The sequence below is a fragment of the Emiliania huxleyi genome (assembly GCF_000372725.1).
Source record: "Emiliania huxleyi CCMP1516 unplaced genomic scaffold EMIHUscaffold_5, whole genome shotgun sequence".
Classification (NCBI taxonomy): domain Eukaryota; phylum Haptophyta; order Isochrysidales; family Noelaerhabdaceae; genus Emiliania; species Emiliania huxleyi.
The window spans coordinates 2,030,660-2,047,486 of record NW_005198244.1 but is presented as its reverse complement, the minus strand read 5'-3'; the positions used below and the strand labels follow the sequence as shown (position 1 = coordinate 2,047,486).

Here is a 16,827-nt window from a genome sequence, read left to right as displayed (position 1 = left end):
AGACCGCGGAGCGTCTGCTCTTGTTGGGTCTAGCCGGAGGTTGCGATCGCTTGGACTGCAGGCGGACGACGCAGCACGGGCGACTAGGACAACAGCTCAGGGCACGTCCGAGGAGCTCCACCGCAGCGCGGGGGGGGGGGGGAGCTGTCTTCGACTTGGGCGTCAGGAGGCGTCTGGAGAGTTGGTAGGAGAGTTGGTAGGGGAGTGCGCCCGTGTTGAGGAGGGACATGCCGAGGGTCGACGTGATGGCGGAGGGGTTGAAGGGGCAGTCCGCTTGCGGGAAGAAGTAGTACCTGTTCACAGCAACGAGGTGTGAAGAGACGCTGTTCACAGTCCGCTTGCGGGAAGGTGGTGCCCCTGCGCCGGCCGAGAGGTGCGTTGCGGGAGCGCAGCGTCGCGGCACCGCAGGGGCGAAGTGAGTGCGAGGGCTGCGAACACTGCGGCTGCAGCGCGAGTGCGAAGGGATGCGGGCGAGTCTGCACTCTAACGTGCATGAGTGTCTTGACGCGGGTTGCGCAGAGCGGCATGCTGCTAGCGCATCTAGAGGGGTAGTTCACATCGCGCCCGTGCCCGCGAGGAGGGCCGAGTAGAGGCAGAGGCAGAGGAGCAGGTTGAGCCCCTTCCACGCCACGCCCGACCCGTTTGCGAAGCAGAGCAGGGGCCGCGGCGGCGACTCCTGCGAGGTGACGTCGCGAGGAGGGTCAGGCCCCGAGGAGGAGCAAGGGGTCAGGCAAGAGGAGGGTCAGGCAAGGGCTCCTCCCTTCGCTACAGGGGGAGGGCGGGCGGCACGGTCTCCTCGTCGCGGTCGACGAGGCGTTCGTTGATCGTGTAGCCGGCGTCCACAAACGAGACCAGCTGGTAGAGCAGGAAGCCGGGCGCGATGAAGCGCGCCACCCAGGCATAGTACGCAAAGACGTCGTTCGGTGTAAAGAGCGTTCCGACTGATATCGCGGCGAGGCCGATCAGCTTGGCAGCCCAGAAGCCGCGGTGGACGAGGACGGAGAACTCGGACTTGCAGCACGAGAGCAGCAGCAGCACCGAGAAGAGCGCCGCGAGCGAGAAGGAGATGCGGAAGACCGCCCACATGCCCTCGCACCGGCCTCCCTCGCACAGGTCGTACGACGCCGAGCCGGTGGGCATCCAGGTGCTCGCGCTGCCGTCGTCGCAGTCGCCGCTCACGCACACCGACAGGTCCTGCCGCGTATACCGCAGGATCAGCGCCGCGACGGTGGCCACCAGCAGAATCGCCGAGTAAAAGATGTTTGTGCTTAACGGCGAAGCGAGGCAGCCGCACGTCAGCAGCTTGCAGCAGGCAGTGGCGGCGCATGCGCCGGCGCATTGAGCGAGGGCCGAGCCGACGCAGCTGAGCGGCGCGAGCAGGAGCGAGGCCATTCTTGGCACGCTGTTCTCCGAGAGGCGAGGCCGAAAGGGTGCGGACTGAGGCTCAAGAAGCGAAGAGAAGCGAAAGAATTCTCGTCTGCTGCTCACACACTTGGAAAAACAAGAAGGGGGCGCACTGGCGCGGACTGGTACACACACCGGCACACCAAAGAGTTTTACTAACGGCTACCTCGCACGACACTGGGCACGGCCACGGGACTGGCGCGCACTGGCACTAACACAGGTACACAACCAACGGGAGCCGCTGTTCTCCGACCGAGCGAGGGTGCGGACTGAACGACCGCGCTCAAGTAGCGACGCGCAAAAGAATTTGTCAATCTTTGGGCACACCGCACACACATCCGTACACCAAAAGAATGCAACCCTTACAAGCTAAAGATGTCCATCCATGGGCCCCCACAGGGAGGTCTCCCGCATGGGGAGCCCCGGGTACTCCTTTAGTAGCTACACTCGTCTAGCTCTAGGCAGGGGTTGAAAAGAATGTCCGCCGGCCCGGGACTGGCGCGCACAGCGTGCCGTTCTCCCCCCATCCCCTCCCTCCTTAGGTTCGCCGATTTCCCCTTTCCGCGCCCGCGCCCGCACTAGCAGAGTCTCGAGTCTGTCGAATAAATAAACAAACGAAGAGTTGAGAAACCCAAATTCCAAAGCCGCAGACATAGAAACCCAAACACAGACAACTCTCAAACACAGACTCGAGGAGAGGTGGAGAGGGGGGACGACACTGCTTCTCGGCAGCGTGCACCTCGATCCTGTACCGTGTTTGTTATGACCCCCCCCCAATGAACACAACCCCAGTGAGGGAGGGCGAGACGATCGAGGGGTCCCGTACCAGGCGGAATCGACCCTATCCAGTGCTCAAGTGCTCAACACAGACGGCGACGTGATCCACGTGGATGTGCAGGGCGCGGACGCACGTCGCAAAGGCGCAAGTGACAAAACGCAGCTCTTGTTGCTTGGCCGCGGGTGATGATACTCGTGGATCTCGATGACGATCTGTTGATAGCGATTGTGGCGGAGTCTGACCTCGCTTCCGCGGTCGCCCTCAAACGATGCAGCCGCCGCTTCAAGGGCCTCGCCACCCCGCTGGTGGCAAACGCCGTGGAAAGGATGGACGAGAAGTGGCGGGACGCGGCAGCCAAAATAGGCGGCCGAGGCGAAGCTGAGATCACAAACGGGCTCGAGCGCAACGAAGTGCTGACCACCCTCTCGCTCTGGAGGAACAAGATCGTCTTCGTCGAGGGCGCCAAGGCGATCGCCGAGGCGCTGCGCGGCAACGGGGTGCTGAAAAACCTGGCAATCAGCGGAAACAAAATCGGCGACGAGGGCGCGAAGGCAATCGGCGGCGCTCTCGCAGTCAACGAGGTGCTGACCTCCCGTTGGACGTGGGCTAAACAACCTCACCGAGGAGGCGGCCCTCGGCATCGTGCGTGTCGAGCGGCAGCGCAACAAGCTGACCTCGCTGGGCCTTGCTCGCTGCAATATCGGCCCGACTGGCGCCGCAGAGATCGCCGAGTACGTGTCGGGCAGTGCGGTGCTGAAAACCCCCTCCACATCGGCGGCAACAAGATCGACGACGAGGGCGCCGCTGCGATTGCCGAGGCGCTATGTGGCAATAAGGGTGCTGACCAACCTCAACCTCGGCCATAACAACATCGGCCCCGAGGGCGCCAAGGCGATTGGCGAGGCTCTCGCGGTAATAAAAACGGACACCTCTACACTGTGAGATGGGAATAAAACAGACAACCCAAACGAGAGATGGGGGAGAGGAGGACAGGGTCCCCACCTGCACGACCACGACGCACGAGCAGGATTTTGGAAGGACGATCAGGGCACAGGGGCACAGCCACAGGTAATAAATAAAACGGACACCTCTACTAGGAGTCTGTCGAGAGTCTGGCACTAATCGATTGATTGATACACTAATCCACACAACAAAACATGAGATGTGTTGCGTGTCACGTGTCAGGTTTTTTTGTATAGCTAAATCTCTCTCTCTCTCTCTCTCTCTCTCTCTCTCTCTCTCTCTCTCTCTCTCTCTCTCTCTCTCTCTCTCTCTCTCTAACCCAGCTCACAGGTTCACCACGGAAAAATAAATCAGGCACCGCTTCTACCAGAGGCACATCGGCAGTCGTCCATGATCGGCGGCATCTTGTCCAAGCCGGAGCTTCCGCGGAAGACGCGGTCACCGCTCTGATGGCGGAGAACCTCCTCTACGACGGGGGGCGAGTCCCGGGCGGACCTGCCCCGGGTGCTGACGGCGGGCCTGATGTGTCTGCCCACGCTCTCCCGAGCCGCCTCATCGAGAAGGCTTCGATGCTGCCCAAGTTTCAAGCGCTCGCGGGCGCAATCGCGGGACTGGACACCGCCAACTCCGAAGTCAGGCGCCAAATCCTGGCAGCCTCGTTCGCAAGTGGGAGCGACATCGTCTTCCGAGTTGTCCTCGGGCCTGGGGGCCGCGAGGCCAGGATGAATGCGACGCTCGCCAAGATTGCCCACTGCAAGGTGGAACTACCCACCTATCTCACATGGTGCCTGGTGGTCGGCAGCGGCGGCCAACGCCAAGAGGAGCTCGGGAGGTACCACCTCACGGGCCTCGACGGCACAGAAAACCGCCTCTTCAAGTCGTTCATATCGGGCAATCTGGTCGGCACCGACTACATGAATGGCCCGAACGGCGCGCTGGACTGGGTCGGCTCAAGAATCCGGCACAACTTCCCACGCGTCCACCCAAAGGATCTTTACACCATCCGAGACAAGGTCCGCCACCTCGGCGCGTTCCTTAATAAGCTCTTCGTGGGCATCGGCTTCCTGGAGGCAGTCCCAGCTGGTGAAGGCTTCACCATGAAGACGTGGTTTGAGTTCTACATAGAGCAGCGCTCGACCTCACCAGCTACTACACGCTCTATGAGCGAAAGTGCAATCACCTTTATCAGTGCAGCCGGCAGATGGGGGCCTTCCTCCGCCTCGCCGAGATTGCCGTGGAGAGCCTCAAAACGAGGTCGCACCCCGGCGAGGAGGGATTTGGGGCGCTCGCTCCCGAGGACTGCCAGCCGGCAAAGATCCTCCGCGGCCGAGTCGAAACTGCTACCTGGCGGAACGCGGCGGAGCAGCTTGACGAGGCTCCTATCAGGCCGGTCACAACCTGCGACGGAGATCTCTTGCCGTTGCTTTCGGAGTGGGAAAACCACCCGTGGGACAACCGCCAACCGGGTAAGCTGCCCAAGCCCAACCCAGCACGGCGAGGCGGCCCCTCCGCCAGCTGCGACGGTCGTCATGGGGGTCAAGTGGCAGCAAATGGAGCGGAGGTAACCTGCGCGTCTGGCCGAAAACGCCGCCATGAACAGCGGCGCGAGCGTCAGCGCTACCAGGGCGCATCATCGTGAGCGGTCGGGCAGCGGCTACACAGCCCGGCTTGTGTCGATCGTCAAGATCAATGGACGCACTCAAACTCCATCGTGTCTGGAGGCACTCAAACTCCATCGTGTCTGGAGGCACTCAAACTCCATCGTGTCTGGAGGCACTCAAACTCCGTCGTGTCTGGAGGCACTCAAACTCCGTCGTGTCTGGAGGCACTCAAACTCCACCATCGTGTCTGGAGGCACCATCGTCACGCGGCGGTCGGGTGGCGGCTACACAGCCCGGCAGCGTGTCAATCACATCGGAAGCTCGCGGCACCGCATAGCGGACGCGCGAGGTACCGTAGTTGCTGGTGTCGGACGCTCGCGGCACCGCACAGCGGACGCGCGAGGCACCACCCAGCAACAGGCGACGGAAGGAGGCTCACGGCACCGCGCAGCGGACGCGTGAGGTACCATCCTCGCTGGAGACAGACGGACGCTCGCGGCACCGCATAGCGGACGCGCGAGGCACCATCGGTTTCCATACACAAGCGGAAGCTCGCGGCACCGCATAGCGGACGCGCGAGGTACCGTCATCAACAGCGGCGCGGCGAGGCAACTCGGCGCGTCTCTCAAGGGTGGGAACCTCTTATCACCATCGGCATCTGTTCGTCCTCATCTGCGTTTGCATCACGGCTGTATTGGCAATCGTCAACGCCATGACATAATCGCCATCATCCTCATGCCCAGCTTGCGCGTAGGGAGGAGGAGGCTGCGCTGCGCAAGCACGGGCGGGAGGGGTTTCTCCTGCGGAGTCGTGCGTGCGCAGGGCTCCTCTTTGCTTTCTTCTACTCCCTACTATCATCTCGTTCCCGTCCTACCAGAGAAGGTTACTTCCCCCAGGATTGGTCTTCTCTGCCTGCGGGAACACCCTCGGGCGGCCGGGTGGGGCTGCGGCTGGAGCTAGCATGGCTCGATAGAGCCGAGACCCCGTGTTGAGGCGGCGCTCCTGTGGGCGGCTGTGGAATCGGCAGATTCGACCTCAGATCTCCAGTATTCTCATCCCAGTGGATGGACGTCCGGACGTCCCTTTGTGTTCCTCTCCCCGTCCGCCAGCGAGACGCTCAGTCGCTGGCGGCCGCAGTTTTCTGTGACCCACCCACCTCTCCCTTGTGTTTTGTCTGGGGAGGGGTTTCTCCTGCGGAGTCGTGCGTGCGCAGGGCTCCTCTTTGCTTTCTTCTACTCCCTACTATCATCTCGTTCCCGTCCTACCAGAGAAGGGTCAATAGCCCTCTCCACCCCGTCGTTATCCTAATATCCTAATAGAGAGAAAAACGGCGGTCCACACACACCATTAGACGCACGTCACACAGTCCACAGCACCGTCATTTTGGGCTCGTGGGCAGCCCACCACGGGCCGAGGTGTCTGTCGAGTCGACCTCGGAGTCGATGCGGCTCCGCCGATTGCCGGGCAGCGAGGCGACGGCGTCGTGCTTTTGCTTTTTTTCCGTCTGGTAGGTGACGAACCAGGAGAGCAGCTGCAGCGGCTTGTACGACTGTCGCACAAACAGGAACTTGCGGTACCCCCACGCCGACATGGAGAGGATGACGAGCGTGTTTGCGGCGGCGATGCCGGCGCCCCACGAGTCGCGCACCGCGTTGTCCCTCGGGTTCCGCGGGTCGAGGCAGGTGATGGAGAAGGTGCCTACGAGGCTCGAGGGCAGGGTGCAGGGAGGGTGCAGGGAGGGTGCAGGGAGGAGGCAGGGAGGGGGCAGGGAGGGTGGCAGGGAGGGGGCAGGGAGGGGGCAGGGAGGGTGGGGCGGGCGCCGTCGAAGAGCTCGACGATCGACTCGAGCTCCGAGCCCCAACCCTCCTGCGACTCGCCCTCGCCCGAGAGCTCGCTTAGGCGGTGCTCCTGCAGGGAGGAGCCTGGGGTGAGTGAGAAGCTGCACCTCCCTCCGTCAGTCGCCCTGTCCCTGCTCTCTCTCTCTGGTGTCTGCCATCCGTCTGTCGACCTCGCCTGGGTGTGGAACGGCGGGACAGTGCACACGGTGTGCTCGGAGCACCGCGTGGAGCTGGGGGCTGCTCATGCAGCGTGGAGGCGGCGGGAGCCGAGCGTCTGCCCTTCTCGCGCGCCAGTCGGAAGAGAGCAGGGGCGTGCGTGCTGGCGCATCTAGCCGGCGTCGGCACCGCCGTGTCGGCCGGCAGCCGTGAAGGGAGCCCCACGTAGAGAATGATGAGCAGCACCTGCCGCACGGCGGCGAGGCGGTCTCGCTGCCATTCTTTCGGGGCTGGCTGCCTGCCTACCCGCCCGTGCGTCCGTCCTCGACCGCCCCGAGTGTGCGGGTGCTGGATGTGTGTCTGTGGTGTGCGCTGTACCGCGGAGAGGGTGAAGGAGGCGTAGGCGACGACGAAGTAATAGTTGAGCGTGTTGAGGTGCTGCCTCGTGACCGCGACGGCGGCGCCGGTGGAGACGATGAGCGCCGCCTCCTGCGCCGCCTGCTTGATGTACGAGACGATGGAGACGATGATCAGGCAGCACGAGATGCAGACTGCGACAAAGATGAAGAAGACGGACGCGAAGAAGAGGTGGTACCACGACTTCCAGATGCAGAGCTGCGAGTCGTCCTCCAGCAGCGGCATCAGCGTCTCGCCCGCCCACATGCTCAGCGCGAAGCCAATAATCAGAGTCGCCTGCACCGAGAGGTTGTCCATCTGCGTCTGCAGCACGCCGAGCTGCAGCATGTCGACCTGCATCAGGTTGACCATATTCTCCTGCGGCGTGCGGCGGGCGGGCAGTTACATCGCGGTGACGCTCCGAAGAGATTCTGGCTTCAGGCACCCGGGAAACCAAGGGTGCGCAGCAGCAGCCTCTCGCGACGGCAGCACTCGGTCGGGCTCCCGGGCAGAGAGCTTAGGCGCGGGGCGGTTAGAGCAAATGCGACGGCACACCTGCATCACCGACGCAGCATTGACCTTGGCCCACATAACGCGCTGGCGACGAGCGGGCTCGCTGCACAGCCAAGCAAGGGAGGATTTCGCAGTCCAACGTCGTTTTTCTTTTTTCTCTTCGCCTTCAAAATCTTCCTTTGAAGTCTTTCTTTCTTACTTTGAAGTACTAGTATTTCAGTACTTCAAAGGAAGAAAGAAAGAACAGCCAAGCCAAACGAGGGATTAGTACTTCAAAGGAAGAAAGAAAGAACAGCCAAGCCAAACGAGGGATTAGTACTTCAAAGGAAGAAAGAAAGAACAGCCAAGCCAAACGAGGGATTAGTACTTCAAAGGAAGAAAGAAAGAAAGAAAACAGCCAAGCCAAACGAGGGATTAGTACTTCAAAGGAAGAAAGAAAGAAAACAGACACCCCAAACGAGGGGTGGGAGGAGACAAGGTCCCCACCTGAAAGGAAAGAAAACAGACAACCCCAAACGAGGGATGGGAGGAGGACAGGGTCCCCACCTGCACGAGCAGGATTTTGGAAGGACGAATCAGGGGCACAGGTGGGGCCGCTCTCCTGCTCCTGACAAGGGACACGACAGGCTCGCAGCGCGGTGCACGGTGGACTCCCAACTCCACTGGCGGTCTCATCTCAGTCTAGCGACCTGCCTCCAGCTTCTCACCGGCAGTCCTCTCGCAACCACAAGCACACTGACACAGGGGTGGCAGGGGCGGCGGCAGGAGTCTCCTACATACTATGCGGGCCTCACTAGAGGTGCGTCCTGTGTGTGTCCTCGTCCTTCATGAGGTCTTGAGGGGGAAGGGAAGGGGCTGTGTGTCTGTGCATGCATGTGTGCATGTGTGTGTGTGCTGTTTGTTTTGTGTGTATGTGCGTCCGCCTCTTCCTATCTCTCTTCGCAGTCTCTCGCCGATTCTCGCTGCAACCTTCATGCCACCTCGCGGTCGTCCCACTCTCGTCGTTCTCTCCCTTGTCGCTTCTTCCTCTGTCGCGTCGCTCTCCTCTGCCTCGTCTGCGACGCCGCCGCCGCCTGCAGGTCCCTTCTTCTCGCGGCTTCTTTCGCCTTTCGGCGCAACTCCGCCCTCCTCGCAGCATATCTTGGCCCCTCGAGTTTATCGAGCTCTCCTTGCGCAAGGACGACTCTTCTGACGCCCACTGCGATCATTTGCCGCCAAGTCATATCGTTGCTTAGGTCCTCTCTCTCTTCGAACACTTGAGTTGTGCCTTCACGGATGATGCTGGCGCTGGGGTCCCCTTCGGGTGCATCGCGTGACAGCTGACGACGGGATTACCACAGGTGTTTCGTCCTCCTCGGGGTCGTCTTCCCCGGCTTCCTTGGACCTTGCGTTCGGCGTGGCTCACCCTCCATAAATAAATACAACGGACATCCCAAGCTAGGGCTGGGTCGACATGGACGGGAATGTGGCGACGTGGGCGGAGAGGTGGGGGTTGGACAAGGACAAACTGAAGCGGACAAGGGTAGCACTAGAGGGCGGAGGCTCCTTTGACTTCGGGGCGTACCTCGGGCGCAAGCAGAGGGCACGCTCTGGCTGAGTAATAGCCTGGGGGAGAGGACGGGAATGACCCGCTTTGTCACGGATTGGCTTGCGCACCACAAGCCAGGGAAGGGGCACCCGGAACGCACAGTCAAATCTTTCGCCTTTCAGGAGGCGGAGAGTATCAGCCGAAGGGCGAAGGTGCGTTGGGCCACGCGCAGCGGCCACGCAGTGCTGTCGCTGCAGCACGACGGCATAGTCGTAGCGGTCAAGGGAGGGAGTGACGCCGGCGACGTGGCGGAAGAGATGGCGAGGGCGAATGAGGAGGCGCTCGGATACCGGCAGCCGTGCGAGCTGAAAGAGCAAGAGCCCCCGAGCGGAGTAGCGAGACCCCAACTGGCGACACGCGAGGAGGTGGGAGGGGTAGTGCCGGGGCTAGGAGAGATGGAGGGCTCGCCCCCGAGGCACGGCGCGTGGGTAAGAGACGCCGAACTCCAGGAGGATCCGCTTACGCGCTTCCTACTGCGGTGGGACGAGTTTGAGGTCGGGACACGGGCGCTGCCCGACAGAAACGGGACGCAGGTCATAATGGGCAAGGATAAAGGGCCGCTCGGCTCAGGGAAGGGCCGTGAGCTCAACGCGGAGGTGGCCAGGATATGCCTCGCGCTGCACAGAGCGCGGCCATTCACGCACCTCGCTGCGACGGATGGAGGGAGAGACACGCCGAATAAGTGGGTGGGGGATAGGTTCGTACCGCGACCGGTAGTGTCGTATGGGGTGTACGAAGGGCCGGCCCGATTCGGGAGACCCGTCGAGGGATCTGGACAGCTCGAGAGCGGGGACGATGAGCTGCGGCTCGCGTTTGGGCAGAGGCTGTGGGGCGGCAGACTGCCAGACGACTGGCAGGTGATAGACGCGGAAATGTACGCGGTGCTGGCTTACCTGCGTAAGATGGCGACGTCGGAAGATGCGGCGGACAGGAGGTGCCTCGTCTTGAGCGACTGCAGCCCGCGCTACAGCAAATCGAGGCGGCGTACCGAAGAGGCCCTCTTGAGGGGCTCCGGGAGTGTTAGAGGGGATATGCCGATATCGCGCCCAGCTCGAATCTGTCACGTTCCTGTGGGTACCGAGCCACGCGGGGTGCGCTAGCAACGCCTACGCCGACGCCGCGGCGACTGCATACATGGGGGCCAGCGAGATTGAGGATGCCACCTCCGTCATCCGAGGAGCAGTGAGGACACGCCCGTGCCTATACACGGACCGCCGGAGGACGGCAGGCGGAGAGTGGAGGGGAGACGTACTGGACCGGAGGACCTATTACGCCACACGCGGCCACACGAACGAGTGGGTGCGAGGACGGCTCGGCGAGGGGCTCACGGCGGGGTCGCACACGGCGGGGGTGCCTGGGCCGCTGTGGAGCGATGTGGTCAGGGGAACGACGAGACACAAATGGGACAAGCGTCAGCGGATCAAGGATCAGCACGGCGAGCGTGAGATACAATTCGCCGACGTGGATGATCACAACGTGGTGACAAAGACCGTCATGGGAGCGCGGGTGCGGCAGCAGGCGGGGGTGCCACACGGAGCGCACCACGAGAGGATCATGCGGGGAGAGGCGGGGAGAGAGACCCCGGGCGCCGCCACGAGGAGCGAACTCAGGGGCTGCCTCGTATGTAAGGCCGCGAGGGACGCGGCGAGGAGGGCGGCACTAAGCGGGACCCGCTGTGCCCGATCGTGCGGAAAGCCGCGCAGCAATGGACCGAGGAAGATGAGAACCCGCCTAGAGCGACAATGGCGCACTTGCTTAGCGGCGCCTGCCCGGGGAATAGGGAGCAGGCCAGATGGTTCCTCAGAGTAGCGCGAGCGCAGACGGGGACGGCGATCAGCAAAGTAGCGCAGGCGGCACCCGACTCCAAGGATACGCTGAAGACGCTGAGAATAGCGCATGTCGCTGCGCTGAAGGGCTCACGCTATAGGGTGCTGGATGAGGACGGGTACGATGCACTAGCACCAGCCGTCGGGGGGGTGCTGCCAGCACTGGTAGATGACCTCTCGGAGAAGAGTCGGAGGGACCTTGGCGCCGGGGTCACGAGGAACTTGCAAGTCGTGGCCGAGGCGGCGACGGGAGCGGTGCAGAGGTGGATCCAGCTCAATGATGAGGCTACGGCGCGCATAATGAAGAGAGAGGAACACATCGAGTGGCTGAGGAAGCTCTTCGCTGGGTGGAAGGAGGCCCGGCCAGCCTTGAGGGAGTCGCGGAGGAGGAGGGATAATGGAGGTAACGTGGGAACAGGCCAACAGCCAGTGGGACGAACGAGGGCCGCGACGGCGGCTCAAGCGGGAGGGAGCGGAGACGGTGGGCAGAGAGCGAAGTGGGTGAGACTGATGATGCTCCTTCGACTTAGGGAGCGGTTCAGAAGCTGGGCGGGCTTCAGGCTGGTGCTCACGCGAACAGGAATCGACGCGATGTGCAAAGCATACAAGAAGGGGAGAGGGAAGAGGAGAGACGCCGGTGAGGACGAAGCAGAAACTAGCGCAGACGAGAGCAGGGGAGACCCGGGGACTGGGGAGCCGGAGCAGACGGCATCGGCCGCCGAGGGAACGTTGGGAAGAGGCACGAGGAGGGCGGCGACCTCGACCGACTATGGAGGACCCGTCGCCAGACGACGCAGGGCAGAAGACGGTGAGGCGGAGCAGACGCGCAGGGCGAGACGAGGGAGGGAGCAGGACTTTGCGGAGATCAGCAGGAGGATGTACGAAGAGATTAGGAGCAGCAGGGACCCGAGGGACCATGTGGAAGACGGCTAGTGCTAGTCCCCCATCGGGAGGACGACCCCGGCTAGTCGCCGACCACACCCACAAAGAACCCTGCACAAAGATCGCAAGGGCGGGGGCCTGTTCCTTTTTACCCATCTCACAGTAGAGAGGTGTCCGTTTTTTTTTATTTATTTATTTAGGGCTGGGTCGAGGACAGACACGTCCCCACCTTTGCAGGATTTTGCAAAAGCGAGGGGGGAGGGCGCATCGCCGCGCGGAGAGGGCAGGGCACAGGGCACAGGGGATCTCTCTCGCTTAGGATATGCACTCGGCGGCACGAGGGCAAGGCTGGGCGTCCTATGTTTGTGCTCCCCCCCGGACCCCTCGCTCTCGGGCACTATCCATCTGACCACTCATCGACGGGGCTTGGCGAGCGGCCGCGCTGCGGGGCAGGGCTGGTGAGAATGGGCTCTGGCCACTCGCCCGTGCGGTTGTAACCGCGCCGATCAGCCGAACGGAGGCCTCGACCGCCCCTCGCGGCAAGCTCTCGAGCATCTCGAGCAGCTCGCCCGCCGCCATCGCCGCCTCGAACTGCTCCCTCATGCCGAGCGCGCCGCAGACCTTGCGTACAGCCTCTTGCTGCACCTCGTCCGGCCGGCAAATCGGTGTCGTAGCCGGACGAGTCGGCGGAGGAAGTCCGCTTGGCGGGCGGCGAGTCCGGTGAGGGAGAGCGCGACTGGCGTGAGGGCCCGCCGCCGCGCGCTGAGAGCGCGTTTTTGTCGAGCCGGGGTCCAGATTGGGCGCGGCCGCTCCACCTGCAAATGAAGGCAGGGCGATTTCTCCTTCTTTCTCGGCGGCCCCCGGGGGTGTATCCGCAAGGCCGGTGTGCCGCAAGGTACTGAGCGACAGGGACAAATATGGACCACTCTGCGATGGCGCGCCCCGCCCTCGGGCTGGCCGGCGCGGAGAAGCGGCTCTACGAGCTGAATATGAATCAGGGTGAGATCAGCGTGCAGCGGCAGGTGATGCAGTTCCGCGTGGACTACCTCTCTGACCTCAACACGCAGTCGATGCTGATGGCGGGCGTCGCTGCTGGCATGATCTCGTCGATCGAGCTCGAGGCGATGCGGCCCGAAGAGGACGATCCCGAATTCTGCTTCCGGACCGTCCTCTGCTTCTTCTACATCCTGGCGGCCGTCACCTCGCTCGGCGCGTCCATCTGGGTGCTGTACACGTCCAACAACCTCATCAACTCGGCGCTGGTGGCGCAGCTGTACGGCTCGACGCTCGCCGACATGCAGAACGCCGAGTCCGTCCTCGAGCTGCGCATGCTCGACGTGCGCGCACCGCCGCCCGCGCCTCCTCCCTCCAACACACCCTGCGTCGACGGGTGAGTCCTCTGGCTGCCGCGGCTGCTCAGGTGAGGAAGATGTACATCCTGGCGCTCGTGACGATGCTGCCGGCGCTGCTCGTGATGGCACGTCCTCGCCCTCCCGCACCTCTCTCCTCTTCTCTCTCTCTCTCTCTCTCTCTCTCTCTCTCTCTCTCTCTCTCTCTCTCTCTCTCTCTCTCTCTCTCTCTCTCCGTCTCGCCTGCGCCGGCATGCCGCCTCCTGTGCGACAGCCCTGCTCGCCCGCCCGCCCGCCCGCCAGGTGCTCGCCCTGATCCCGTGGTACATCTCCCTACCCGCCGTCCTCGTCGTCGGCTGGTACTCTCGAGAGACAGAGAGCCCCTGCCCGCTGCTGCCTAAGATCACACACCTCTGCCCACACACCGGCCTCTCCTCGCCCACGCCACACACCACGCCGACTCCGCGGAGCCTCCCCGCACCGTTCTCGCGCCCTCGCTGCAGGTTCCTCGCCCACGCCATCCACGCCGACTTCGCCACCGCCTGGCACCTCGAGCGGTACAGCATCCCTCCTGACTCAGGACGAGTCACTTTGAAGTGTTGATTGATAGGCACCTCGAGCGGTACAACATCCCTCTCTCCGAGATGCGGCCAGAGTACTGGGTCGAAGGCGTGGCGCAGCGCTTCTTCGGAGGCGACGGCGGCGGCGGCGGCGGCGGCGGCCCCGACTCGGCCTCGCGGCGCGCGCAGCCCCGCCTCGCCACATCGCGCGGGTGTGGGCGCGAGGCGGAGGTGCCGAGTCTGGTGCCGCGCGCCTTAGGCGTACTCTCGGCGGGGCGGCTCTCGGCGCGCCGGTCGAGTCACCGCGCAACCCGGTCTCCAAGCTGCTCGGTGGCTGCTGGCCGCACTCCACTGGCGGTCCCCACCCTCCCTCTCTCCCAACGACAGGTCTCCAACTTCCTCGAGAGCAGGCTCCGCTCCATATTCGGCGCGGGCTCGCACAGCCGGCCCGCTGCTTGATTAGCAACCAGTGGAAGAGTGGTCCGTCAGCTAACGACTAGGCACGAGCTCGTACAACCGGCTCGGCGACCGCGTCAACGCTCTCGACGAGAAGCGGATGTCTGCCGCCATCAAGCGCGGCGTCTCCTTCTCTGGCGGATCGCCCTTCGGCCCGGCGGCGACACACCACCACCGCCGTCTCCAAGCCTGACCCTAGCCTCCTCCGAACCTCCCCGCGTCTCTCTCGCGCAGGCGGGCCGCAAGACCGCCTTCGCCACGCAGCTCGTGGAGTCGGAGCTGTCCGACGGCGAGCCTGCGGAGAGCAAGCCTCGCCCGCCCACCGCACCGCGAGAGCAGCGTCTCTTCACAGGCGGACCCGCTGTGGACAGGAGAGGTGCGGCTCGCCCGACCTGCACCGCGACTCGGCCGCGCTCATCCAGCGGACATGGGTGGACCGGCTGATGGCAAAGACGGGGCACGCAAAGGGCGCCGGAGCGGGCGGGGGCGCGGAGCTCCCGCACGGCGGTATGCCCACGACCAAGCAGCCGGGGCCGGCGGTGGTGGTGCGGCTGGAGGCGGCCGCCCCGCCGGCGGCTACGCCTCCCCGAGACGGCCCGAGGTCGGGTGGGGGACGGTGTGCGCGAGTGCGTAGGCGGACGCGACCCTCGGGTACATGTGCAAGACGCCGTCGGACAAGGGCCCGTCCGCCGTGATCCACTCCCTCGCCATCGGGCCAATGGGCCGGCACGAGCTGCTGCGCACGACGCCCGCGAACACGCCGTCGCACACCCGGTGGTGGGTGCTGCGCGGCGCGCGGCGGCGCTGTGATTCGTCGGAAGGGTTGCTGCCCCGAGCTGACCCGAGAGAGCGCGAGACTAGGCTCTCGGCTTGCTTGCTACAAGTCGGAGACGGAGCAGGCGGACGGGGTCGCGCCCAAGCTCGTGGTCGACTTGCGCAGCTACGTCGTCGTCCGCACGTGGGACCCGCACGGGCTGCTCTGCGTCGCGCTCGTGCCGCGGCACGTCCTCAAGCCGCCCGTGCCTACTTCGGCCAAGACGGGCGGGCCGGGGCAGCGGAGACCGACCGAGGTGCGGATGCAGGCGGAGAGGTCGTGGTACCTCTGCGCCTACCCCGCCTCCATCTCCAACTCTGTGCACACGGAGACGTGGTTCGCGCGGCTCGAGGCCAACTGCGGCACGCCGTCGAACCCGTCGCTGCCGCGGTGAGGGGAGGAGGCGAGGGGAGGAGGCGAGGGGCGAAGGCGAGGGGCCGCCCGTCCCGCCCGGCCTCCGTTAGTCCTCCGGCCCCAGCGGTAGTGACGGCCGGTAGTGGCGCACGGCTGCACTAGATGGGCGGTGCAGGAGGACGTATTGCGCGAGCGTTCTGATGGCTCATCCTCGCCCGGGGCTCGTCCGCCTATTGGCGGCCGTCTCAACTCTGTCGCCCACTGTGGAGAGAGAGAGTTCTGCTATGGCTGTAGTCGCCTCGAGGGTTCTCCGCCTACCCTTAGCTGTCGTGGCGTCCAACCGTGGTGTTGTGTGTGCCCGTGGGAATGTCTCTCTGTCGATTGTGCGTACGGTAACGTGTCTCTGATTTCTGTGCATCGATGTATACGGGGTCCGGAGGGTGAGTTGACCAGGGGGTTGTGCGCGCCGGCGCGGGCCCGCTCACCTGCTCGGCTCCAGCCGCGGGTAGACAAGTCTTGTCACAGCAAAACAGTTGGAGAGGAGGAAGGATCTGACCTCGGGCCCTAGCTCGGGCCTCTCGGGGCCGATGTGACCAAGCGCTGGTAGGTGGTAGCGTGGTTTAACCTCACAGACACCGAGAGTGCCGCACAGAGAGATAGATGCGCCAATGGCAATGCGCCATGGTCTCACAGTGTGCCGGCAGTCGCCGAGCAGTGTCTCGCTCACACACAAGCCGCAGCACAAGTGACTGAGGGCCAGTGAGGGGGCGAGCCCATCGCTGTCACAGCTGTGGCGGGGAGCCGCACAGTCAGTACTGTGTAGGCTGTGCCATCTGACTGTGCAGAGAGCACAGAGAGAGAGTGTGTGTGTGTGTGAGCAGCAGAGGTGAGCTGTGCTCTCCAGGCTTCTGTCGCAAAGAGCTGCTGCGACAGCTGCATGCCACCGAAGGCGCTGTCGAGATTCGCCGATCGCGACACAGATTGGGGGCTAAATTGGGGGACACTGTCACCGACGAGCGTAGAGCGCTGGTCGGAATCCGCTTATGTGACGACGGCATACACACGAGAGCTGCGGCCGTGCCGCCGTCATAGCGGCGAGCCCGAGGCGCGGGACCGTCTGTGGCGAGGTGGGTCGCGTCCCTCGATTTCCGTCATCTCAGCCTCCATACCCTCTGCCTCTATGCTCTGAGCGGAGAGTGAGACGACCGGGTCGCGGGGCCGGAGCTCCGGCGCTTGTGTGCCGATGGGGCGCAGGCGGGAGGGACCGAAAACAAGACGTCAAATAAGACTAGGGTGAAACTGTGCACCCTCCGCACTTTGTCACCTGAATGCCGGGGAGAAGCCATCCG

At 63.8% G+C, this 16,827-nt stretch overlaps 4 protein-coding genes across 4 annotated transcripts; 2 read left to right on the top strand and 2 right to left on the bottom strand.

Annotated features, from left to right (window-relative positions):
- Window positions 1–2,367: 2,367 nt before the first annotated feature.
- EMIHUDRAFT_96611 (hypothetical protein) lies at window positions 2,368–3,124 on the top strand (the record flags this gene model as incomplete). The annotated part of the gene is made up of 2 exons (XM_005767332.1): window positions 2,368–2,763; window positions 2,807–3,124. The coding sequence occupies 2 exons, from the start codon at window positions 2,368–2,370 to the stop codon at window positions 3,122–3,124; spliced, it is 714 nt and encodes a 237-aa protein (XP_005767389.1).
- A 2,919-nt stretch (window positions 3,125–6,043) lies between these two features.
- Window positions 6,044–7,723, bottom strand: EMIHUDRAFT_432769 (hypothetical protein). The gene is made up of 3 exons (XM_005767331.1): window positions 7,692–7,723; window positions 7,119–7,514; window positions 6,044–6,986 (listed from the first exon to the last, which is right to left on the bottom strand). The coding sequence occupies exons 1-3, from the start codon at window positions 7,695–7,697 to the stop codon at window positions 6,642–6,644; spliced, it is 747 nt and encodes a 248-aa protein (XP_005767388.1). The 5' UTR covers window positions 7,698–7,723; the 3' UTR covers window positions 6,044–6,641.
- A 2,620-nt stretch (window positions 7,724–10,343) lies between these two features.
- EMIHUDRAFT_197647 (hypothetical protein) lies at window positions 10,344–12,548 on the bottom strand (the record flags this gene model as incomplete). Its single annotated transcript, XM_005767330.1, has 3 exons — window positions 10,344–10,437; window positions 10,908–11,002; window positions 12,444–12,548. The coding sequence occupies 3 exons, from the start codon at window positions 12,546–12,548 to the stop codon at window positions 10,344–10,346; spliced, it is 294 nt and encodes a 97-aa protein (XP_005767387.1).
- A 281-nt stretch (window positions 12,549–12,829) lies between these two features.
- EMIHUDRAFT_432766 (hypothetical protein) lies at window positions 12,830–15,909 on the top strand. The gene is made up of 12 exons (XM_005767329.1): window positions 12,830–13,282; window positions 13,366–13,422; window positions 13,598–13,653; window positions 13,798–13,851; window positions 13,917–14,033; window positions 14,114–14,168; window positions 14,242–14,281; window positions 14,355–14,470; window positions 14,545–14,610; window positions 14,682–14,867; window positions 14,945–15,101; window positions 15,172–15,909. The coding sequence occupies exons 1-12, from the start codon at window positions 12,863–12,865 to the stop codon at window positions 15,516–15,518; spliced, it is 1,671 nt and encodes a 556-aa protein (XP_005767386.1). The 5' UTR covers window positions 12,830–12,862; the 3' UTR covers window positions 15,519–15,909.
- The last annotated feature ends 918 nt before the right edge of the window (window positions 15,910–16,827 follow it).